This window comes from Neolamprologus multifasciatus, chromosome 2 (genome assembly GCF_963576455.1).
Source record: "Neolamprologus multifasciatus chromosome 2, fNeoMul1.2, whole genome shotgun sequence".
NCBI lineage: Eukaryota > Metazoa > Chordata > Actinopteri > Cichliformes > Cichlidae > Neolamprologus > Neolamprologus multifasciatus.
In genome coordinates, this window is record NC_140440.1 from 19,821,615 (window position 1) to 19,846,061 (window position 24,447).

General features: G+C 40.8%; 2 protein-coding genes across 3 annotated transcripts; both read left to right on the top strand.

Annotated features, from left to right (window-relative positions):
* Nucleotides 1–1,083: 1,083 nt before the first annotated feature.
* phf6 (PHD finger protein 6) lies at nt 1,084–8,742 on the top strand. 2 transcript variants are annotated; one of them, XM_085175950.1, is made up of 11 exons: nt 1,084–1,187; nt 3,858–4,022; nt 4,328–4,429; nt 5,069–5,202; nt 5,370–5,416; nt 5,629–5,789; nt 5,891–6,034; nt 6,118–6,222; nt 6,313–6,446; nt 7,662–7,791; nt 7,890–8,742. In XM_085175950.1, the coding sequence occupies exons 2-10, from the start codon at nt 3,885–3,887 to the stop codon at nt 7,789–7,791; spliced, it is 1,095 nt and encodes a 364-aa protein (XP_085032076.1). In that variant the 5' UTR covers nt 1,084–1,187; nt 3,858–3,884; the 3' UTR covers nt 7,890–8,742. The 2 variants fall into 2 exon arrangements, with proteins under 2 accessions (XP_085032076.1, XP_085032075.1); XM_085175949.1 differs by lacking the exon at nt 1,084–1,187 and adding an exon at nt 1,880–2,033.
* Nucleotides 8,743–14,549: 5,807 nt separating this feature from the next.
* On the top strand, nt 14,550–22,269 carry hprt1 (hypoxanthine phosphoribosyltransferase 1). Its single transcript, XM_085176006.1, has 9 exons — nt 14,550–14,770; nt 17,768–17,874; nt 18,115–18,298; nt 19,321–19,386; nt 19,760–19,777; nt 19,862–19,944; nt 20,072–20,118; nt 20,250–20,326; nt 22,136–22,269. Exons 1-9 carry the CDS (start codon nt 14,744–14,746, stop codon nt 22,181–22,183), a joined length of 657 nt encoding a protein of 218 aa, XP_085032132.1. The 5' UTR covers nt 14,550–14,743; the 3' UTR covers nt 22,184–22,269.
* The last annotated feature ends 2,178 nt before the right edge of the window (nt 22,270–24,447 follow it).

Here is a 24,447-nt window from a genome sequence, read left to right on the forward strand (position 1 = left end):
TTGAGCTGGCAAAGACTCCAAATTCAGCCCACTGGATGGCTTTGAAAACAGTAAATGAAGGGCATAAATTTAGACCTTGCAACTGTAATTTCATAAGTTTTACTTTTCCTACTGATAAGGGTGTCCTTGACATTCATATCACACTAAAATAATAAAGTAATATGTAAATAATTAAATGAAATACTGTGGAAATTTCTGGGATTTTTTCTAGAACTTTTTCTGTAATTTTACACATTTATTACTTCATTATTTTGTTTATTACTGTTCAGCTCTTGTAGAAAGACTGAGGCATTCTCTTGAAATTGTACTTTTTTATATTAAGATATCTCAGGGTTTAAATGCAAGTTACATTTCTTTAGAGTGACTGAAAGGGGAGTTTTACAGGACCGCCCGGCTTAAGATCAAAATAGGATGCACGTGTCTCATAACATAAAATAAGTTTGACATCACTTGTTTAAACTTTTCCTACTCAGGGCCCCACCATGGTGTTGACATGCATTTTTTTTAACATATCCCAGACTGTGGTGCCTTAGAGGTCCATTATTGTCCCAGTGCCTAAAAGCTCAGCTCTGATTGAGCATGTATTGAGCCCCTTACTGTGCACACTACTCACACGTGATTGCTCAGCAAAGTATCCGGGCAATCATATTGTGACTTTTACAGATGATGCAGCTGTTGCAATTAATGATGAGTCAATGTAGAGGAGAGACGTGGAAGAACTTGTTGGCTGGTGTGATGCAAACAATTTGTGGGAAATTTGGGGAAGATAAAAGAGATTGTGGTGGTAGGAGGAGACCTCACATCCTTCAATCCCTCCTCATTAGAGGAAAAGCTGTGGTGACCGTAGTCAAATACCTGACTCTGCATACCACCCAGCAACCTCAAACGGGCCACAAAACAGACAGTATTATTAAGACAACTGTTTTGTATGATGAGGAGGTTGATACATGCTTGGCCTTGGTGCAGCTGTGCTGACTTCCTTTCAGCATTGTGTGGTGGAGAGTATCCTGACATCTTCAAAAATTATTTGGTATAGCAACTTCTCTGAGGTGACAAGAAGTCGGCGCAACAACAGCAGCTTCAATTGCTTAAGGGATATTTATATCAACAGATACAGAACCATGCAATGGACATCATGAGAGACCCCTTCCACCAGCCCATAAACTGAGGTTCATACACTCAGTGTCGTAAGTTCTCCTCTGCACTTTATCAGTTTATGTATGTGTTTTTATTACTATGTGTTTTTTAGTTTATTATAAAGTGTTATTTTAGTTTTAGGTCAGTTTTTTATCGTTTATAAATTCTATTAATTATTTCATGTATCTATCTATCTATCTATCTATCTATCTATCTATCTATCTATCTATCTATCTATCATTTAATGTGTGTCACGGGGACCAAACTTAGATCCATCTGTAATTACATTACATTACACAGTGTAAATGGCATTTATTTACAAGTCCTTCTTTGATGGTCTCATGTGCCCCGATGATATGTGATAAAAATGTGATAACGTACAAGGTTTAGACACACTTATCTTTGTAGCAATATTACAACATGAAAGAAATGAAATGAAATCAAATGGATTTTTTCTTAGAAGAGATATTTATTTTTGATAATTTAAGACAAAAATCCCCAAAACATGATAACATGGGCTGATTTTAGCTATAACAACAGCAACAACTTATATTTAAATTAAAATCAGTACTAGCTTTTACTAAACCTGCATGCCCGGCCATTGTTCTGCTCTGCTTTTAGGAAAGATACACTTCAAAATTAAAGCCATTTCAATTAGGTCTTTTTAAAAAACAGTTTTGCTATTTTTTTTTTACGCCTGACGCGTAAGTTTGTCGTCATGACTTTTATTGTGAAAGCCAGACCCGGAAGTCTTAGCGCCGTGGACATTTTAGCTAGCTTGGTGCTATTGCGAAAAGCACACGATCACTTCTGAAGGACGGAAAGAAACACAGCCGCTGGCCGGAGCACTTTTCCTTCTTTTGTAGCGTTTCGGCGCGATAAGATTACATTAACAGGTAAGCTACGAGCTGTGAATCCACGGCTGGATGATACCCGCTGTGTTTTATGGCCTGTTGTCGTTTCAGGCCGTATTGCTTGCGTACAAGCCGAGCTGCTCGCTTTTCACAGGGATACATCACGTATGGCGCTCTTTACTTCGAAACGGTTCGCAAAGACCCGCGCCTGTCATGATAATTTCCCACATTTAAAGGGAAATATTCGCAGTTTTTCGACTTCCAGTGAAATCATAATGTCGAAGAGTCACCTTTTCCTACAACCGACCTTTATTTCTCTGCATGAAAAGGCCTTGGGAGGAACATTTCGCGGCGCTGAGATGTTCGTAGTAAAAATGTTTTCAGTTATAACTAGTTTGGTGGAGAAAGAGTCACACACCCCCTTCAATTCAAAAGTTTGTGGGAGAAATTTCAGTCGCTTCTTATGTTTCGCCCCTTCTCGTCAAAAATCCCCTCACAACTATCGTCTTGTAGTGCAAGATTGTGATGTGAGAGCGATTCAGAGAGCAGCAGATGTTCAAATATAGTCTTTTTGGTGTTATTTGCTCGGCCAGTATTGTGTGTTTGCACGTTGAGCTCTGTTGCTGGAGCCGCCGCAGTGAAATCCTGGCCCTGCTGTCATGGCTGTAATGGCTCTATCAAGGCGTCGCAGCGCACTGCTATTGTGATTCTTTTTCTTTCTTTCTCTAATATCTATATAAAATGACGCAGTTTCGTTTGTGGATTGATTATATCTTTTAAGTTTTCCTTTGTTTTTTGGGGGTTTTTTTTCCTTTAAAGAATGTGCAGAGCACTATGACAGCGGACTATGTGAGAATAACAGCACACGTTTGGGGGTTTGATCCACCTATGCACTCTGAAGAATACACTAACGGATTTGTTTGAATTTTAATACAATTTAGATTAATACATAAATAAGGTGTGCATTAAAATTTAGCTGGCATTGAATCAAAAACAATATGAAACTTGAAATGATTCAAACTCCAGGTAATGCCTGTGTACTAACTAGTCATCACAAATAAAACTGCTATGGAGGACATTATAATTAAAAGTACTCCAGGTTGCATCAGATGTGCTCCACCAGCTTCTGCTGATTTCCCTTCCTTTTTAATCTTATCTAGCCTTTGGATGACTGGTAAAGGTTCCCTGCATCCTCACAATATGGCATTCAGCCATGACACTTTACAACAGGATTTTATATTTGACTGCTTTCTTCACACACAAAAACTGTAGGTGCTTGTTACTTTTTTCCCCTCTCCATTCAGCATCTAGAAAAAAAACCCACATGTTCGGTTAGAATAAACTTTATGAGATTCTGAAGTTGGAAAAACTGAAGTGAAATTGGAAATCCCCCCCATGTGTGATCCATTCCTGCCTTTGCCAAGCAGCACTTAAAGCAGGCACGAGCTGCTCTGTTGTGACTTTCCCCCTCTGTTTTGAAGTTACTTGTCTGCGAGTAGTTGAAGGTTTTTATTTCCAGCTGTTTCTGGAAAAGAGTTTCTCGTGGCTCCTTTCCAAAGCAACTTACGTGTTATTTCACTTTGGTGAGGGCGTGGGGTTGGGGGTGTGTGAGTCCAAGAACGTGGTTTATGCTTAAATATCCAAAATGTAAGTGATGTTTGTATTCATCACTCACTCTTTGCCTATGTTGGCGGTGAATATCTACTGTCTTGTAGTTTCTAGTTTATGAGCGGTGATTAAACTCCATGTAGACCAATGCATCATAGTGAACATTTCCTTTGATTCCATCCCTGCTAAAAGAGTCTTCAAGCTTTTGCAAGTGAAATTTATCTTGTTTTTCTTACTTTTTTTCCTTTTCTAAATTAGATTCACAAACAAAAAAAGCCTTTGGCCATGTCAGGACAGAGGAAAGGAGCCGCAGCCGCAGCACGGCTACCCAAATGTGCCTTCTGCAGAACCAACCGGGACAAGGAGTGTGGGCAGCTGCTGGTGTCTGACAGCCAGAAGGTGGCAGCCCACCATAAGTGCATGGTGAGGAAGCCGCGTTGTTCTCAGCTTTTCAGCCCGCATCCGTCATCCAAGCTGCCTACTTTGCAGCCCTCTGCCACATGAGCAGAATAGTGAACAGCTCACGTCTGTTTTTGTTTTTATTTCTTCATGCAGTTGTGAAATGAAATGATTCTTCTCCCATAAATGATCTAATGACTTTGTGGAAAACTGTACATCAGCAGTAGTTAAGAGAAATAATGCCAGAGATGTTCTATATATCAAATTCATTCTTATATTAATGCTACGTAAATAAATTTCTCATTATTTTCTTTTTCTGTCCTCTTCAGCTTTTCTCTTCAGCCCTCGTCACATCACATTCAGACAGTGAAAACATCGGAGGATTTTCCATTGAGGATGTGAAAAAAGAGATCAAGAGGGGAAATAAACTGGTGAGTACCTACTGTTGTGCTCAGGTCAGCAGACAGGCTGCATCCATGGGTTAGCACCGCTGCCAAATTAGTGTTAAAGGCCCAAATTTTCAGTTCAGAGACTGTTTAGCATCTGAAAGCAGTCGTGGAATCATTCAAGGGAATGACCCTGAGCGCATTTCTCTTTGAGGAAATGAATCAGCTCATATTTCTGACTATAAAACATTAAATCCCTTCCTTTAAAAGGCAGGTCTTATTTGACCAGTAACTACACATTTGGTGTATGATCATAAACAACAAAGCATCCTTACATTTTGGGGAAAAAATAACTAAAAATATTCATCAGTTTTGAAAAATAACGCTTTCTGATCAGTTCAGTGTTCATCTACAGACGGTATGTTATCAGTTGCTCTAAGCTTCCTGTGCTGGTTTTCTTTTAAATTGTATCACATTGTTTTCCTTTTGGTTTAACCTTCCCTGCTGATTTTAATTTGTTCTTCTCTTGAATCAATCAGCAGTGTCCCACTGGGACATGTTTTTAATATTTTCATATGACACACCAGACGCATAATACTTGGAGCGATCATTTCTCAGATCCATGTATGAATGCGTTACTAATTGATGACTGTTTTGAATCAACGTACAAAATTGTTGTTGTAGATGTGTTCTTCTTGTCACCGACCGGGTGCGACCATCGGCTGCGATGTGAAGACGTGCCGGAGGACGTATCACTATTACTGTGCTGTTAAGGACAAAGCCCAGATCAAAGAGAATCCCTCACAAGGGATTTACCTGTAAGACTCTTACATTTGGATTCTGCTGAGCGTTACTGTATAATAAACAGTCATACACCCAGACATTTATTAACTATAGCTGCACAGCTGGTCATTAATCTCAACCATTTGTCACTCATATTCAGTCCTGGGTTCTTTTAACTGAACTGTTTTATTTCTGATTGTAGCGTTTACTGCCGCAAACACAGGGATGCTTCCCAGGATGGCATTCAAGGTAAAGTTGACTTTAACATTAGTTACACTGCTACTACTTAACCACAAGCCTGTGACATTTATCATTGAACCTGTGCAACAACAGCCATTGTTAGGAGTATTCTGATTTAAAACTGTAATCTGTTTTATTGTCAAAACACTTCCACTTGCATGTGTCTTTTTGTTGTTGTGAAGTTGAAATTTGTGAAACCCGATTCATTTCTTTGTCATTAGATGAAGAGGGAGCTGTGGCCGAGGATTCAGACTCGTCGCCTCCACAAAGCAGGGGCAGGGGAAGGTTTGAGAAGGGGAGAGCCAAGGCGGGATCTCGCGGCCAGTCAGAAGACACACGCTCTACCTCGTCACAGGCTGCAGATGAGGAGAGCTCCTCTCACGTACGGCATCGCTCAGAGTCCATAAAACAATACGAGATTCCCTTGAATGGTGTCTGTGCTGGGTGTGAATTTTAGCTGATGTGCCCTCTTTGTTTATTTAGCGGGACAGGTCACCTCTCCGGACCAGCCCTGGAGACAGCGGCCAGCGCTGCGGCTTTTGCCATGCTGGTGAGGAAGAGAATGAAACAAGAGGCATGCTTCATACGGATAACTCCAAAAAAGTGGCCGCACACTACAAGTGCATGGTGAGAATTTGGGTTTGGAGAGTAATCTGTGGATGTGCTTTTAAAGTACCGCCGGCCTGCATGTAATCTCTGATCTGTTTCAGCTTTTTTCATCGGGGACGGTACAGCTGACCACCACGTCACGGGCCGAATTTGGAAACTTTGATGTGAAAACTGTCATCCAGGAAATCAAAAGAGGCAAAAGAATGGTGGGGACACGAAACAAATAGCAGTTTTAAGTTTTGCATCTAAAATTCATTCTGACAGAGTTGTGGATTGTGTTGGGTTTTTCCCCCCAGAAATGCACACTGTGTACTCAGTTGGGTGCTACCATTGGGTGTGAAATCAAAGCATGTGTGAAGACCTACCACTACCACTGCGGCCTGCAGGACAAAGCCAAGTATATTGAAAACATGGCGCGTGGCATTTACAAGTGAGCAAAACTTCTCTAGTTTATCTTCTGTTTTTGTGTCCTAAACTGCTTAATTATATATTTATTGCACAGTTGTGGTCTCATTATAGTGACAGTAATTGTTAACACACAATCACTTGTTTTTATATGTGATCATCAAGAGCATTGCAATTATTTTGTAACTCAGTTACTGACGTGAATACTGGATCACAAAGATAATTAATGGTTGTCGCAGTGATGTGTAGGGATTTGAATTAGAACACCTTCTGGTATATATTATGTTGATTATCGTAATCCCAGCCCCAATTTTGTGATCAGGACTATGGAAGTGAGGTAGAAAAATTGTGCTCTTAAGACTTTTTATTAATTTTTTAGTGTTGTCACAAAGCATTGAGTGTATCGTGAAAGGAGAATTCCTTCCTTGCTTATTTCTCCTTAAAGTGTTTTTGTTGTTCAGTGCAAGTGTGTGTTTCAGGAAGATGCATCTTTTGATCCAGCAGGATGCACACAGTCACCTCTTTCATGATGTTCAGTACATACCCGATGGTCTGCCAGACGGAGTGCCTTGATAGTTGTGTTAGGGTCAATTTGAGGAGCAACAAGCCACGACAGTCAGCTGCTGGCAAGCTGCCCCGGTTCTGTAATGCAGTTAGCAAAGCGGCTGTTGCCAGGCGGCTAATTTCTGAGTTTGTTATCAGTCAACCTGGAAAACAAAATGTTAATATGATTCATTACAATTTTTTTGGAAAGCTGTGGTGAGCTCATGCAGGTTGTTCTGATAAACACCATTCACATGCTGTTTTGAATGACTTCTCATTTTTCTCCGCTCCAGCAGAGGTGAAGAGTGCAGTGTTAGCATGACGGAGGTTGCAAACCATTAAACACTAAAGACTTAAGGCTAAAATACAGCAACATGGTCCTTTTTTAAGGTTTGATAAATGGTGTGCATGGTTTACAGCTGTGATCACTACATTATATGGACCAAAGCACTGCTCTATCTACACATTACACCTATAGGAGCTGCTATGAAGCTCCCAGTGTTTGTGTCCACAGTGTTTGTGATGATGTTAATGCGAGAGGAAGTTTGGAGCTCTGCAGTAATGAAATCAGCATAGTGTTGGCGGCTAGTTCAGCACTCACTCTGTGGTTTTCCACTTTCCTGACTTATTCATCACTTAAAAAAACAAACACATTTCCATAACTTACAAACACTGTTTGTGTTTTTTGTTTTTTAAGGCTATATTGTAAGAACCACAGTGGCAATGAGGAGAGAGATGAGGAGGATGAGGAACGAGAGAATCGCAGTAGAGAGAGGGCAGCAATCGACCACGCAGGAACACTATCAACACAAGTGAATGGCAACTAAGTACGTAACTGCTCCTCTGGTTGTGCACAAAGAATTAAGTGTAAAAATGTCCGATTGCCATCATTAACCAAACTTTCCTTATGATTTTTGCTTTTTAGGGTGGGCTCAGTTTTAACAGGTTTGGCCGAGTCGGTGTGACGTAGAAAGAAAACCCGAAGAGCGCAAGACCTCGGAGAGAGATTCTTTTTCTTTTCTTTTTTCCCCCTTTCTTTATACTAAACCTTAGCCTACTCACAAAGTTGTGGTCTACAAGCTCCCAAAGTGTTTCACGTGGACAGGATGCCCCCAGTGTGCACCAGATGTCTTCTTCATGAAACCCTTTTTTTAAGAGTTGAACAGGATGACCGGTGGTACTCGGCAGTGCACTGGACTGCAAAAGCATCATAACAAGCCAAGGCTTCCCCAAGTTTCAGCTATTGAACCAATTTTGAAAACTACATGTTAATGTCGGGGAAAGGAGATGATGAACTGATCTTCTGATTGTCACTCACTGCCCATGTTGCCACAAATGACATGACCCACACTTGTTGAACGTCAAAGCGTTGTTTCCTCTTCCCTAGCTTCTAAAGGACTCACTTTTAAGAGGGGTCTGTTTGTTACTAGTGTCAATGACGTCGTGCAGTTTGATTACCTTGTTTCTGTAATCGCGTCTTAAGAATACTCTTTTCATGTTAGCCTTTCTTTCTTGATATGTAATATTTTGCTACTGTATTATCATCATGAGTACTTTTGAATATCTGGATTTCAAACAGTCACAATTACAAGTTTTGCCAGCATGCACTTGGATTTTCCCACTGTTAAAGGTGGCATTTTTTTTATTTAGCTGCTAAAGGGCCAAGTAGAGCCCTTTAGAGGAGTTGGCTTGACTTTGTTTGATGTACTGTTACTTGTATCTCTACAAATGTATCCATGAATGATTGGAATAGAAAATATTTTTATTTTACACTTTTACTGAGTGAATCGAGTCTTTGTTTTAAAAGTGAGTCTTAAGGGTAGTAGAGACTAGAAGCCCTACACGTGGCCAGTTAGAGCAGCGGTCCCCAACCCCCGGGCCTCGGACTGGTACCGGTCCATGAGTCGTTTGGTACCGGGCCGCGAGAGTTGAGGCTCAGGTGTGAAATGTAAGGTTTTCGGGGTTTTTATCCATTTTCAGCGTTATTTTGTTATCGTTTTTATCGTTAACTCTGTTTTCCTGGGTCTTTTCACGTGTGTTATGAATAAATCTTCTTTTTTTTGGTACCAGTACTAGTTTTATTTTGTTGTATTTATCCGCGACACCTTAAAGGCCGGTCCGTGAAAATATTGTCGGGCATAAACCGGTCCGTGGCGCAAAAAAGGTTGGGGACCGCTGAGTTAGAGTATTAAAAGTGAGATTTTTTTATTCTAAAATATTTTTGAGTATTTGTGAATATAGTTTACAAAGAAAAAAAGAAGACGGAAAACACAAACTGTTTACAATGAATACAAAACAGAACTTCTCATGTTGGGACGTTGTTTTCCTCTCTTATTATTTACCAAACAAGCAACGAGAAAAAAGGAAAAAAACAAAAACAGGAAGAAAAAAGACAAAAAGAGAGGGAAAAAAAAAACAACCCAGAAAGGAGGCAAGAGAAATACAAAAGTGAGTTTTAAAAGTTTAAATGTGACACGCTAGCTGTGAGAACATGCAGGTACAGTCAAACAAATGTTGCATCACTATAACAACATACAGGCCTGTATGTTGTTACAGTGATGCAACATTTGTTGCTTTAGCTATTTGCCAAAAACACTGTATTGATGTGCACTCTTTTTCAAAAGGCCAAAAGTTATTGTACTGTTGATTCAAAGCTGTTCCACAGACAGGGGTAGACTGTCCCCTGATTACATAGGTTAGGCTGCTGAAAGGGCTGTTGTATTTGGAGTTGTTTCTGGGATCAACATGAGCTGAAAAAGTTGTCAGTGCAAGTGAAATATAGCCATCATTATGCTACAATAGCCTATTACTCACAGGCCAACAGGTACACCTGTTCGACTGCTCAGCATAAATATCTAAATCACCAATCACAGGCAGTAACTTTGCCAGTGTATTTAGACATGCCAACGTGGTTAAGACAATCTGCTGATGTTCAAACTATCAGAAGAAAAGTGATTAAAGTGACTTGAAACATGGTGTGGTTCTCAGTGCCAGACAGGCTGATCTGAGTATTTTCAAAATCTGCTCATTTATTGGGACTTTCTCACACAAGCATCTCTCAGGTTTACAGAGAATAGGACATAAAAGGGGAAGAAAAAAAAGTCAGTTCTCTTGGCAAAAATGCTGTGTTGATGCAAGAGGTCAGACTACTTTGAGCTGATTGCAGATGTGCTACAGCAGCAGAAGCCCACACCAGCTAAGAACACAAATCTGACCTTACATTTCACATGGACTCACCAAAATTGGACTGAAGTTTGGAAAAATGTTGCCTGATCTGATGAGTTGATTTCTGCTGTGACGATCTGTTGGAAGGGTCCGAGTTTAGAGTAACCAACATGAATTCATCCTGCCTTGTAACAGCGGTTCAGGGTAGGGTTGTAACAATGTGGGCATCTTAGTACCAACTGAGCATCATTTACATGCCACAGCCCACCTTACTATTATTGCAGACCTTGTGCATCCCTTTATGAGCACTGTGTAGCCTTTTTCTGATGGCTGTTTCCAGCAGGATATTACACCGTGTCACAAAACTCAAAGCTTTAACTGTAGGCAAATGGCCTCCATAGCAGTCAGATATCAATCCAGTAGAGCACCTTTGGGGTGTGATGGAACAGAGATTCACACCATTCATGTACCACTGACAAATTTGCAGCAGCAGTGTTGTCGTCATGTCAACATGGACCAAAATCGCTCAAGAAATGTTTCCAGCAGCTTGTTGAATGTTGTTGAAGAACCCAGTAATGGGTGATCACAAGATCCTTTCCATGGAAAATAAAAACCCCTGATAGGAAGCCAAGTAAAGAACAGTGTCTACGAGGAAAGTGTATCATAAAGAGAGATTGCCATGAGTGGAAATCCACAGTGTTCACCACAAATTACAAACAAATCATCAGTCTGAGGATTAGAAAAGGCAGATTAAACTTGGCTAAAAAACAACAACTAAAGAAGCCCAAACAGCTCTGAAACAGCACAAATGAAACTCAAATCAGCCTGTAAGGGAATGGACAGAGAAATGATGGCAAACAACTGAACACAGCTTCAGTGAAGGCTGCACACATTCTTTGATGGTGGTCATAGTTTCCAGACATTGCTGACTGAGGACTGTGGTAAATGTAACACATTTTAGCCAGAGGCTATGCTTCAAATGCATCTCAGTTCCTTCATTGGAAAATCTATTACGTTTGCGTACAGAGCCAAAGTCATGTCACCCTCCATATATCATCAGACATAACTGTATGAAAAATGAACACAGTTGTTGTATTCTCTCAGTTTGTGGCTTTACTACTTTACTATAAGATCTAATTATTTCAGAAGAACAGTCATATACACTTGTTCCTAAGAAAATCATTGACAGGTCTTTAATAAACCGAGTTGTAGTATTATAGTGAAAGTCAACAAGTGACTGTAGGATTTCCTCGATCATTGTGATAAAATGACCATGGAAAGAAACGGTTTTAATATGTCTTTAATTCTGAACTACTTCCCACTTACATTTTGAACTGTCATTATATTCTTATATACAGAATTTTAGGGTGTGCAGACATTGTGACTTACAAAAACAGGTTTCACAATAATGTAAAACAACAATGGGTGTTTTGTTCGGTTGTCACCATAAATCACAACAGTACGCCAGTGGGGCTTAGTACACAACACTGTGACTTCAGTTCACTGAATTCAGCCTGTTTCATTTCATGAATGCCTGTGCTTATTGTGGGAAAGTGCCAAAGTCTATGTGACATATATCAGGTATATAGGGCTACTGTTTTTGCAGCTACTGTTCAAAAGAAATGACTGGACTTTGTCTTTGTGTAGTGAGAGGACATCAAACAGCACTACCAGAGTGTCACTGCCTGCAAGCAGACTAGAGACTTCAAACTGTCTTGGCATTACTATACTGCATGGATTATAATATTATACAAACTCTGGAGCAAGAAATAGACATTCTTGTACTTGTCATACTGATAATAAGGCTAATGCAGGTGCTTATTTTCCCCAGTCTATATTTACACAATGTAAAAAAGAACTAACATTCAAACATTTAAATCCAACCTGGGTATAAAATTAGTAACCATATCCATAGGCTATAGTGTTTTACATTTCTATTTCTTTAAATGCAGAATTGTGAAGACCCCAAAGTTCTCTCTAAATCCCAGAACAACTTTTCTTTTTTTAGGAAAAATAATTTTTATAACAAATTTAAATAAACGTAATCCATACAGGAATCAGAGAGTTAAAACATTTTTTTTCAAACCTTCTTGGGTAAAGATGTCTTTCAGGGGGTGCATTTGGGGGGTTGCAGCATAAAACTGCATTTTTTCTTAGTATAGAACTGCTGCGTGCAGTGAGGAATTCAGGAGTGGCAGAGAAGTATGTAGGGTTGGTGCAGGGCATGTATGAGGACAGTAAGTTGTGAGATGTGCAGTAGGGACAGATGGGTGCAAGGTGGGGAGGTGAGATTAAATCAATTATCAGCTCTGACCCCTACTTGTTTGTACTGAAGACAGATGAGGTCAGGCAGGAGTCTGCACGGACTATGATTTTCACAGAGAATACAAATCCATAGTGAGATTAGAAGGTGGGTGGAGGAGAGCCTGAAGAGGTGGAGGTTTGTACTGGAGAGGAAATGAATGAACGTAAGTCAAAGCAATGCACGTGTTTATACCTGCCTCCCACTCATGCAGAGAAGAGGTGAAGAACAGAGTGCATGCAGGGTAGGAGTGGGTGGAGTCAAGTGTTAGAGGTGATTTGTGAGACCTGCTTCTTAATTCAGATGAAACTGAGGTTATTGTACTCGGCCCTGAAAATCTTAGAACCAGATTCTTACTCTGGATGGCATTACTTTGGCCTCCAGTAACACTGTGAGGAACCTTGGAGTCATTTTTGACCAGGACATGTCCTTCAACGCACATATTAAACAAACATGTAAGACTGCTTTCTTCCATTTGTGCAACATCTCTAAAGTTAGAAATATCCTGTCTCAGAGTGACGCTGAAAAACTAGTTCACGCATTTATTACTTCCAGGCTGGACGAACTGTAATTCATTATTATCAGGATGTCCTAAAAACTCCCTGAAAAGCCTTCAGTTAATCCAAAATTCTGCAGCAAGAGTCCTGACAGGGACTAGAAAGAGAGAGCAGATTTCTCCTGTTTTGGCTTCCCTTCATTGGCTTCCTGTTAAATCCAGAATTGAATTCAAAATCCTGCTCCTCACATACAAGGTCTTAAATAATCAAGCCCCATCTTATCTTAATGACCTTGTAGTACCATATCACCCTATTAGAGCACTTCGCTCTCACACTGCAGGCCTACTTGTTGTTCCTAGAGTATTTAAAAGTAGAATGGGAGGGAGAGCCTTCAGTTTTCAGGCCCCTCTTCTGTGGAACCAGCTTCCAGTTTGGATTCGGGAGACAGACACTATCTCTACTTTTAAGATTAGGCTTAAAACTTTCCTTTTTGCTAAAGGATATAGTTAGGGCTGGACCAGGTGTTCCTGAATCCTCCCTTAGTTATGCTGCAATAGACGTAGGCTGCCGGGGATTCCCATGATGCATTGAGTTTTTCCTTTCCAGTCACCTTTCTCACTCACTATGTGTTAATAGACCTCTCTGCATTGAATCATATCTGTTATTAACCTCTGTCTCTCTTCCACAGCATGTCTTTATCCTGTTTTCCTTCTCTCACCCCAACCGGTTGCAGCAGATGGCCCCGCCCCTCCCTGAGCCTGGTTCTGCTGGAGGTTTCTTCCTGTTAAAAGGGAGTTTTTCCTTCCCACTGTCGCCAAAGTGCTTGCTCATAGAGGGTCATATGATTGTTGGGTTTTTCTCTGTACCTATGAAGCGCCTTGGGGCGACTTTTGTTGTGATTTGGCGCTATATAAATAAAATTGAATTGAATTGAAAATTGAATTATGGTTTGGAGAAGGTGGCACCGACTTAAAGACAGGAGAGTGAGCTGGAGGTGTTAAGACTTTCATTGAGAGTGACCAGAATGCACAGGATTAGAATTTAGTACATCAGAGGCACAGCTTAGGTTGGAGGCAAAGTTAGAGAGGAAAAACTGAGGCAGTTTGGACATGTGCAGAGGAGAGATAGTGGATACACTGTACAAAGGATGTTGAAGATGGAGCTGACAGGCAGGAGGAAAAGAGGAAGACCACAGAGAAGATTATGGAGTGGAAGAGACCTTGCAGAGGGCTGGTATGAGGATGCTAGAGATGGAGTGAGATGAGTGAGAGTGAGTGAGATGATCTCCTGTGGCGACCCCTAAAGGGAGCAGCCGAAAGAAGAAGATGATGAAGAAATTAACGGTTAACACCCTGTCCTGAATGATGATCAGCTTCGCCTAAAAAGGTAGCCTCTTTCATTAGTGCAACTTTAAGCGAGGACATTGGTTGAAGTGTTGGGGGGGGGGGGGGGGGGGGGTGCGCAACATCGTGTATCTATGACCAATAGAATCTTCTTAAACTCGGGTTCGCTGCATTTCCACGGAGCTTTGTTCTTTGATTGGCAGCTCTCCAACAGCGATGGGAGGAGTTGACTCCTCCCCGCATTTTTCCATTTGCCCGCCGCCCTTTTGCGTACGATCACGTGCGTACGATCAGGCGCGAGCCCGGAAGAAGACAGACGCCTCTGGTAGCAGCGGAGCTATCTGCTCCATGTGTACGCTGTCGCGAGGGTGAAGAGTCCGCGAGATCAAGCTGAGGATACGCTGTAGCGTTTTCTGTCTGAAGTCCGCACCTTGGAGTACACACGTTGTTAACGGCAGGGACTGACACAGACATGGCGACTTCCAGCTCCTGTGTGGTGGTAAGTTCTTCCCAAGTGAAATAAGAGACAGAAGGTGGTTGGAGGTTACCTCTGCATGCAGCCAAACACGCTGTGTGCGGGCGGGCTGTTAGCCGCAGTTATTAGATGATAGCTACCTGTGTGGACTGAGTACTCTTCACCACTCACACATCGGTAACTTTTTGTTGTATTTTACTTTATTTATTTTGCATGGATATTGTATTCAATACAGCTTGGCCTGTGGCGCTCTATAGATACGCGCTCCACATATGCCTTACGTACGTGACGCAAGCGGTGGACCCACTAACGTGCGGGTGTATGCGTCTGTCAGCAGAACCATTATACAAAATAACAAAGTGCTCGAAACGAACGAGGGGGTAAAGAAGGGGGCGTGTTAGAGCACGCGCCCTTTAAGTGTGGCTCCTAAGTAACGGTGCACGGCACTGTGTTTATGTTGGTGTAGAATAGAATAGAATTCAACTTTATTGTCATTGCACATGTCACAGGTACAGGGCAACAAAATGCATAGGGCCAGTACACATACCGATACTTTTTACTCGTAAAGGCAGCTGATGGAGGGGAGAGCAGTGGAGATGTCATCATTAATTTGACAATTCTAAATACATTTTAATGACAACCAAATCACTGTGAGATTTACCTTCCATCATAAGTAATCAACATCATAAGTAGTTCTGTTGTTTAAATGTATTATAGGCTATAAATAAATATTTTATACCCATTTCCAAATAAACAATGAATTTAGCACAAGTCAAAGTATTGATCCTTTTGTGCTAGTATTGAGCCCATACCAATACTAGTATTGCTACTGATATTTGGCTCGATTTGCCCACTTCAGTCTGAAATATAAAGTAGCTAACTGTAGAAGAGCTGCTTGGTGGTGTACAGTGATTGCATTGTGGAAAATTAAACTGGCCCAGCAATGAAATAAATTAGATTTCGCCACCAGTATGTGTGACATTACATCAAATACGTTGGTGTGGATGTCTGCGCTGCAGAGCTGATGTCACAGATGGAAAAAGTTCTCTTCTGCTTCTGGAAAAAGTAGTCCCAAGCTGTACTGAATTTTAAGCATTTTTACGAATAAAGAAAAGACACACAGATGGACTGAAATAGCCGTTAACAAAAGATAAGTAACATTTACTTTATCTTACATCATTCTGAGTCAAAATACAAGGTCCTACCTTACTGGATCTGTTGGTGTGTGTTTTGTGTTGTGCACTGTACTACAGGCTACCCTGGCCCCTGCACTAGGATCAGTAAAGAGATAACCGGTGTGCTGTTTTTCAGGCTGTTGCCAGCATTTTAAGCCCAGTGTACTTGTGATCCTTTCTGGGAAACAGATTTCCCAAAACATTTGCAGACACGGATAATAAAGCAGAGTGTCCATTTGGCTAAAATGTATCTTTTTACTGTGCTGTTGTCTTAATCACATTGAAAGAAAAATTGGCAAGTTGTCAAACATAGACCAATATGCAAGCACAAAGGTCATCATTCCTTTGACCACAGTGTGGATCACTGGATTTGTTTTTCTGCGTTTCGATAAATGTTGATGCTTTATAACAGCAGTTATATGAGACATAGCTTAGGTTTAAAATATTAGGTAAATGTATGTGAAAGAAGTTTGTTTCTTTTCACTGTTATCTGCTCCTTGTCCTCTATAGATAAAGGATGTTGCACCAGCAGAGTGACATTTTGCTAGTTATATTACCTTTTGTTCCTGACCAGGGCTAGTCTGTAAGCACATTTCCAAATCATTGTGTGTTTACAGGGGTACGTATTTATTAAGGTGTTTCTATGACTGTTTTAGAATATCTGATAATAGTATTTGTTGCACATAATTGTGCTTTCTGCTGTCATTTTCTGAATTAGTTTTGGGCTTTAAATGTATATAGGTTTTAAAATAGCTGCCATTTCTAATCAAGAGGGAAATTATGGTTGACTAGGAGACTCCTACTGAAGGCTAGAGTACTTTTAGAGTACTGGTTTCAAGCCTGCTGCTGACTTATTTCCTGCATTTCATCCCCCCTCCTCTCTCCATACTTTCCTGTCTTTTCTCTGCACCGCCCAGTCCAATAAAGGGTAAAATGCCCACAAATAAAGCAAATACAACTATGTTTTCTTGATTTGTTTTTCCTTGTTCCATTGTTTTTGTTTGGTATGATACATTTCTGAGTTCTTGAATATAAATACGGAGCAGGAAATGAACCGAATACGTCTTTAAAACAAACAGCAAGTCTGTGAGTAACAGCGGAACATACTCTTTCTAATCATGTGACTGTGATGACATCTGCTTTGTATCAGCCTTTATCAAGAGTTCACAAACTGACCCACATGTCAGCAGGACTAAAGGGAAAGGCTTTGTTTCAGTGTAACTGCATGTGGCACGAGAATGGGAACCGTGTTATCCACAGTTTTGGTGCGTTCATTCCTGTATTTGATTCAAATTCTGCACCGTCCCTTTCTCAGTTTTTATCATCTCTCCCACGACTCCTCGAACTCTGTGCTGCAGCTATCACATGATGCCAGTCATGTTGTTTGGTTTCCTGTGGTCTGCTGTTTGACCTGCAGCATAAAATGTAATTTTACAAATTACCAAGTACCTCCTTAGAGAGAGGCATACACTTCTGGAAGGAGATCAGATGGCAGTATCTTGCTGGACAAAATGTTTGTGAGGAGACCTTCAGCAGCAACAAAGGAATGATTCATTGACGCTTTAATGATGTCCAAATTGGAAAACGTACTCTTTCTGAGAATCCAGGGGTTTTTTCATGAGACGGCTCAGTGTGGCCCTAGGTGGTAAAATGAGACAGATAAACTAGTGTGGCAGCAAAATTTGTGGGAAAGTAGACTTCCATTAACCTGATCTCTTTCACCTTGGTTGCCCTGTGTCAGGTGACCCCCCCCCCCCCCCCCCCCAATGCTCCTTGTTGGGTCCCCCCCTGAGATTTTTCTTTCAATTCTTTTGTGCTAATGTTTCTTTCTTATTATTATTTTCAGATCAGTGATGAGGAGCAGGGTTATGACTTGGACCTTTTCTGCATACCAAAGCACTATGCTGCTGACCTGGAGAGGGTCTATATCCCACATGGACTCATCTTGGACAGGTGGGTGGTCCCATTCATAGAGCTATGACTTGCCAGAGATTTCCTGCAAGTGGTGGATGAAAGTGCTCTGTTAAACCTGGATTCACTGATTAATGCAGACAAACTTACAGCAATCAGAAATCTTTTAGAAACTTTTGCTTGCTGACACAAACTGAAAAGAAATGACAACTTCTGCTGACTGTTGCAGAACACTGAGGTCACTATCCTCTATTTCTTGCTCCCCAAACCGTGTGATATCAGGACTGAGAGGCTGGCCAGAGAGATCATGAAGGAAATGGGTGGACACCACATCGTGGCTCTCTGTGTGCTGAAAGGGGGCTACAAGTTTTTCGCAGACCTGCTCGACTACATCAAGGCTCTGAACAGGAACAGCGACCGCTCCATCCCAATGACGGTCGACTTCATACGCCTCAAGAGCTACTATGTAATTGATCCGTCTTATAGTTTTTCTTTAAATCACCAAAGCCTCTTGGAACTTTTTTTTCTTAGAGTATACACTTAAAAAAGTGGAAATAAACTAAAAAGTTTGGCTGATGATTAAACGTTGCTTAAATTATAAAAGTAAAATGCAAAACAGCACAGTAGGGAAAGGATTTTGCAAATAAATGATGGTCGTATGAGGCCATGCCGGTGTCTCTCAGTCAGCCCACTGGGGATGCCTGGAAATAATAAAGCCTGAAAATCAATTAAATTATTAAAATAAAATAAATAAAAAATATGAAGTCTGTCTAGAGCAATGAAGAAACTGCATGAATGCAAAACAACCCATAAATGTTGTTTCTAATCATTTTCAGCCCCAGACTTTATGGTTTGACTTTGACCTTCTTGTTGCATCAGTCCATTTGTTTATGCACAGCTCTCTTAGGCTCCTGCCACAGCATTGCAGTCAGGTTGAGGTCTGCACTTTGACTGAGCCATTGATTTTTCTTTTTCAGCCATTCTGTTGTAGTTTTCCTGCTGTGCTTGGAATCATTGTCCCATTGCATCATGCAAACTTTAGCTGTCAGACAGTTGGGCTCATATTTGACACTAGAATACTTTGGGGTACCGAAGAGTTCATGGCTGATTCAATGCAAGGTGTCCACGTCTTGTGGCTGCAAAACGAGCCTACATCATCACCCCTCCACTGATCTGGAGCCTTCCATTAAAGCCAAACCTCTCCGCTCTGGTCTTTTCTTTCCAAAGAAAATTGTTCCAGAAGTCTTGTGGTTTGTTCAGATGCAATTTTGGAAAGTTAAACCGTATTATCATGTTTTGTGAAGAGGCTTTTCAAAAACTTCTGTCTTTTTCAAACTTAAAGATTTAACATGTCAGCTGAGGGCTGTAGAGTCTGTGGAAGCAAGAAGGGTGTATCTGGTCTTTTGCACGACTGTGCCGCCCTGTCAAAGACTCTTTCTTGCCAGTCTGAAGGTTTCCTTTATTCTTTTCCTATGTTTGTCTGCACAGAATGACCAGTCGACGGGTGAAATCAAAGTAATCGGTGGAGACGACCTGTCTACTCTGACAGACAAGGTAAAGACAGCTAGCTAAAACTCAACTGACATGATTAAAAATATTAAAGGCTGGTTTTACCCCCTTGTTTTTTCTCCAATCTAAAGTTGCTAGCAGTCAGCATGAGCAGATATTTGAAAGAAATATATCCACATTTAAGCAAAGCCATTGTTTTCATGTAATCATTTCCTAAATGTCTTACATTAATTTAAAACAGGCCTGTTTATGTGGTTGTAAGTAAAACAGCTCCCACATAGTTACAGCCTTTTGCACTGTTGCAATCATTCCCTGTGTAATCAGGAGACCACAGCTCTCCTATTCAGCTCAGTTGCATTTTAAGATGACTTGTTTTTCACTTGATTAATGGCTTTTTCTTTTTTTTTCTTGCACACAGAATGTCTTGATTGTGGAGGTACGTTCTGATTTTCATCGGTATTAAAGTAGGCAGCTGTTATTTACAGTAGTGCTTATCTGTGCTCCTCTTTTGTGCTTCTAGGATATTATCGACACAGGGAAGACGATGAAGACGCTATTGCAGCTCCTCAAACAGTACAATCCTAAAATGGTCAAAGTAGCGAGGTAATTCATGGCTTCACTGAACTGCTGGAGTTTTACTGGAAAGCTGCTTTAGACTGGTATGTTTCAGGCTGAGGGGTTTTAAGCAGCTATAGCAGATTTTGATCGTCATTTTGGTTTGTGTCTTCAGTTTGCTGGTGAAGAGAACACCAAGAAGTGTTGGCTACCGACCGGATTGTGAGTTGATTATTTGTAACTTGTGAATTCCTAACAGACTTTGGTTGAAGTTCAGCTCATAGAACAGTTTGTTAAACTGCAACAATGAAGATGTAAGAAAAGCTTCACTTGTTCTTTTCTTTTTCTCCCAGATGTAGGATTTGAGGTCCCTGACAAATTTGTGGTGGGTTATGCGCTAGACTACAACGAGTACTTTAGAGATCTAAACGTAAGTATTTGAAACAGATAAACAGTATCGTGCAAAAGTCTTGAGCCCTCTAATATTTCATTTCTTTTGCTTCCAAGCCTTTTAGACTTTATTGTAATTTTTTAAAATGGTTTTAACACTAACCTATGAATAAATCAAGCATAAAAATGCACCCAACTCAAGGGATGAACCAGTGCTGACTCTTCACATTGCAGGCAACTTGGCAAAGAACTGATTTTAAATGATATCTTTAGGGGAACCTGTCGCAGAAACACCTGACACATTTTACCTTACCAAACAAAACGGGAACAAAACAAATATCAGTTTTGTTCTTATATCAGTTTCAAGTCTTTGTCTTTTCCACTTGTCTTTATAATTTTCTTCATAACTGCCTCGGCCCTGTGCTCATACTGAGGCCGCTGGCTTGTGGCTGGCTCTGAGTTCTGGATGGTTTGAGCTTTAGGCACTCTGACTTTGTCAGATTCTTTAAAATGTCCACATTCAGCTGGGTGATTTTAAGTGTATTATTGGGTTTGTTATGAATTCTATTGATGCTTTTGTTTCAATTGATCTCACAGTGAAGAGCTTAAGCAACATATTAGCATGTGGCTGTAAGAGTGTGCACAACTATTTCCCAGCACCACTGTGTGGGCGTGTGTGTTGTACATACACGAAACAGATCATCTGGTAGTCAGATCTGACCGGCCTGTCAGGGTCAAGAACTGATTCCAGTTCCCAGGCAGTTCATCCATCTATCCATCCATTGTCCTTTTCAGGGTCGCGGGGGGGTGTTGGAGCCTATCCCAGCTGTCATAGGGCGAGAGGCAGGGTACACCGTGGGCAGGTCGCCAGTCTGTTGCAGGGCTAACACAGAGAGACAGACAACCATTCGTGCTCACATTCACTCCCGCATTCACACCTGTGGGCAATTTAGACTAATCAATTAACCTATCCCCACAAACTCCATGTCTTTGGACGGTGGTAGGAAGCCGGAGTGCCCGGAGGGAATCCACACAAACACGGGGAGAACAACTCCACACAGAAAGACCCCGGCCTGATGGTGGAATTAAACTCAGGACCTTCTTGCTGTGCGGCAACCGTGCTAACCACCGTGCTGCCCAGTTCCCAGGCGATCTGTATATTGAAAAGGTCGCTCCGTGGCTCAGGGGGATGGGAACCTGTAACCGGAAGGTCACCGGTTCGATCCCCGGGCTCTCTGTCCTGGTCGTTGTGTCCTTGGGCAAGACACTCTACCCTACCGCCTACTGGTGATGGCCAGAGGGGCCGATGGCGCGATATGGCAGCGTCGCTTCTGTCAGTCTGCCCCAGGGCAGCTGTGGCTACAACTGTAGCTTGCCTCCACCAGTGTGTGAATGTGAGAGTGAATGAATAGTGGAATTGTAAAGCGCTTTGGGTGCCTTGAAAAGCGCTATATAAATCCAATCCATGGCTCAGGGGGATGGGAAACTAATGGACATTATTATGAACATAGAAAAGTAGTGTCAGATTTTGATCCAGTATACAATACCAAGAATGGCTTAACTTTTCAGCATAAGAACTCAGGCTGTGTGGAAGAACAAACGTGGTCATAACAAATATTGACTTTCAAGTTTGTTGCATTTGTACAAACTCTGTTTTTGCTCTCTGTATTGTAGTTCCATTTCTGTTTTTGTTTCTGTCAATCGCTACAGCAGTTTCCTAATTTCCTAGCAAAATATAAGAAGTGGCTCAAGACTTTTTTCTAGTACTGTAACTCATATTTTAAAACTATTTCTCTTTATACATCTCTGACAGAATTAAGTGTATTTTTTCTTTTCTTTTCTGTTCCAGCATATCTGTGTCATTAGTGAAACAGGGAAGGAGAAGTACAAAGCATGAAGAGCACCTCGTAACAGTTTTCAACATTTGGTTATTTCATTTCCATTTAACATTGATGTTATATTTCATTGCTTTGTATTGTGTCATGAGAATATAATCGGCTTACTCAGGGTCCCTGAGGATACACCCAACGTGATAATCCCGTGTTTGTGTTTGAATCACCACGCATGGACACGCAAAGGTTTAAATTTTTTGAATTCAGTTGCTTGAAAAAGAATCACGTCTGGGTTTAATAGAATGGATCCCAGCTTCACCTCGAATTAGAATATTGCTTTTATGGTCCCCACTTTTATTCCTTTTTTATTTTTTAATTGCAAGCATTTTAAGGAAATGCTGCTAGCTTCAAGTGCAGTCGCGTAATTGTGCTGCCATAAGATTTACAACCTCCTCTTTCATATTTTGTATTTTGTGTAAAATTATTATTGTTATTATTATTATTATTATTATTAATAATAATATTATTATTATGTGTTTGTGTAATTCTACCTGAAACTATTAAAATGTGCTTGGGTTTTTTTTATTTTTTTTATGGGACACCTTAAGAGGAAGTTAAATTTTATTGAAGTGTGTGTATATTTTGGAAGAATACTTCACTTTTCTACGGTACTGTGTTTTGTAACGCTGAAGAAACATTAGGTAGAAAAGTAAATTGCTGCTGTCCCTGATTAAATTATGTAGACATTGGTAAACCTGAGAAGAAATGTATGAAAATGAATGAAATCAAAGCTTTAGAGACATGCACTTCCTTCGTGTAACATAAAAGGTGATCCTTTTAACGCTGCAGATATTCAATCACAAATTGTTAATGGTTAAGAATCTTTCATTTGAATATTTGAAATTCCTAATCTGTATCTACATATGTTTTATTCACACATAATTTAATTAAAGGCCCCTTTTTAAAAAAAAAATATCCTTTTTGTTTGCAGTTTCGCTAAATTGAATGTTCTGTAATCGTCAGTGTTGCAGCACCAGCCATTAAATTTTTCCACACCAAACCTGAAAGAAAGTTTTTCATTTTACTAATACAGCAAGTTATCGATATATTGAAATTCGAAGTGCCAAAAAATATAAATAGTGACAGAGACAGAATGATGTTGCCAAGATTTGGTCTTCCATCTTTGCTCATTAAGATCATGAACATTTGAGCTCCTGTTGTCTGATCTTCATTTGGAAATTGAAGCTAACATTGGGGGATAATTATTTGGTCCCCTGATGATTTGTAAGATTTTTAAGTTTGCTCTCTTCTGTAATTTTATAGCAGTTGCATTTTAATGGAGAGAGACAGAATATTAACCAAATATCCAGAAAAAAAACCCCAACACATTACCTAAAAGTCATACACTGGTTTCCATGTCACTGAGTGAAATAAGCATTTGATCCCTAAGCAAAAGATGACTCAGTATTTGGTGGAGAAACCCTTGTTGCCAAGTGCAGCAGTAAGACGTTTGCACACAGGAGGGAGTTTGGTCCACTCCTCTTTACAGAAACTCTAAATCCTTTATATTTCTTGGCAGCTGCCGGGCAACTTGAAGCTTCAGCTCCCTCTGCAGATTTTCATTAGACTGAGGTCTGGAGACTGGATAGGCCACTTCATGACCATAATGTGCTTCTTCTTTAACTACGTCTTTGTTGCCTCTGGCTTGTTTTTGGTCAGTGTTGCGCTGGAAGACCCATCCACGACCCATCTTCAGGTGTTGTGGCTGAGGGAAGGAGGACTTGGTCCAGGACTTAGCGGTACATGTCTCTGTCCACTGGCCCCTCTTGTACTCTTACTAGAAAAACAACCCCAAAGCATCATGTTCCCACCTCCGTGCTTGACTGTGAGGATGGTGTTCTTTGGGTCAAACTCAGCATTTCTCTTCCTCCAAAACACGGTGGGCCAAGTTGATGCCAAAGAGCTTGATTATGGTTTCATCTAAATGCAGCACTTTGTTCCAAACCTCTGAATCATTTAAATGTTCACTAGAAAGCTTAAAACCGACGTCTACATGTGTCTTCTTGAGCAAGGGAACTGTGTGGGCACTGCAAGATTTCAGCACATTACTGCGTAGTGTGTTACCAACGGTTCTCTTGGTGTCTGTGGTCCCAACTGCCTTCAGATCATTAAGAAGCTCTTCCTGTGTAGTTTTGGGCCGATTCACCACCCTTCACATGATCATCTTGACCTTGGGAGCCCCAGATGAAGAGCGATATAGGGTCATGTGATACTTATTCAATTCTCAAATAATCTCACCAACAGTTATCACCTTCTCACTAAGACTTTA

Coding starts and splice junctions, on each gene's coding strand:
- phf6 (XM_085175950.1), top strand. CDS start 3,885: ATGTCAGGACAGAGGAAAGGAGCCGCAGCCGCAGCACGGCTACCCAAA. Junction 6,223..6,312: donor TCAAAAGAGGCAAAAGAATG/GTGGGGACACGA, acceptor TTTTCCCCCCAG/AAATGCACACTGTGTACTCA. Junction 6,447..7,661: donor ATGGCGCGTGGCATTTACAA/GTGAGCAAAACT, acceptor TTGTTTTTTAAG/GCTATATTGTAAGAACCACA.
- hprt1 (XM_085176006.1), top strand. CDS start 14,744: ATGGCGACTTCCAGCTCCTGTGTGGTG. Junction 18,299..19,320: donor TACGCCTCAAGAGCTACTAT/GTAATTGATCCG, acceptor TTGTCTGCACAG/AATGACCAGTCGACGGGTGA. Junction 20,327..22,135: donor AGTACTTTAGAGATCTAAAC/GTAAGTATTTGA, acceptor TTTCTGTTCCAG/CATATCTGTGTCATTAGTGA.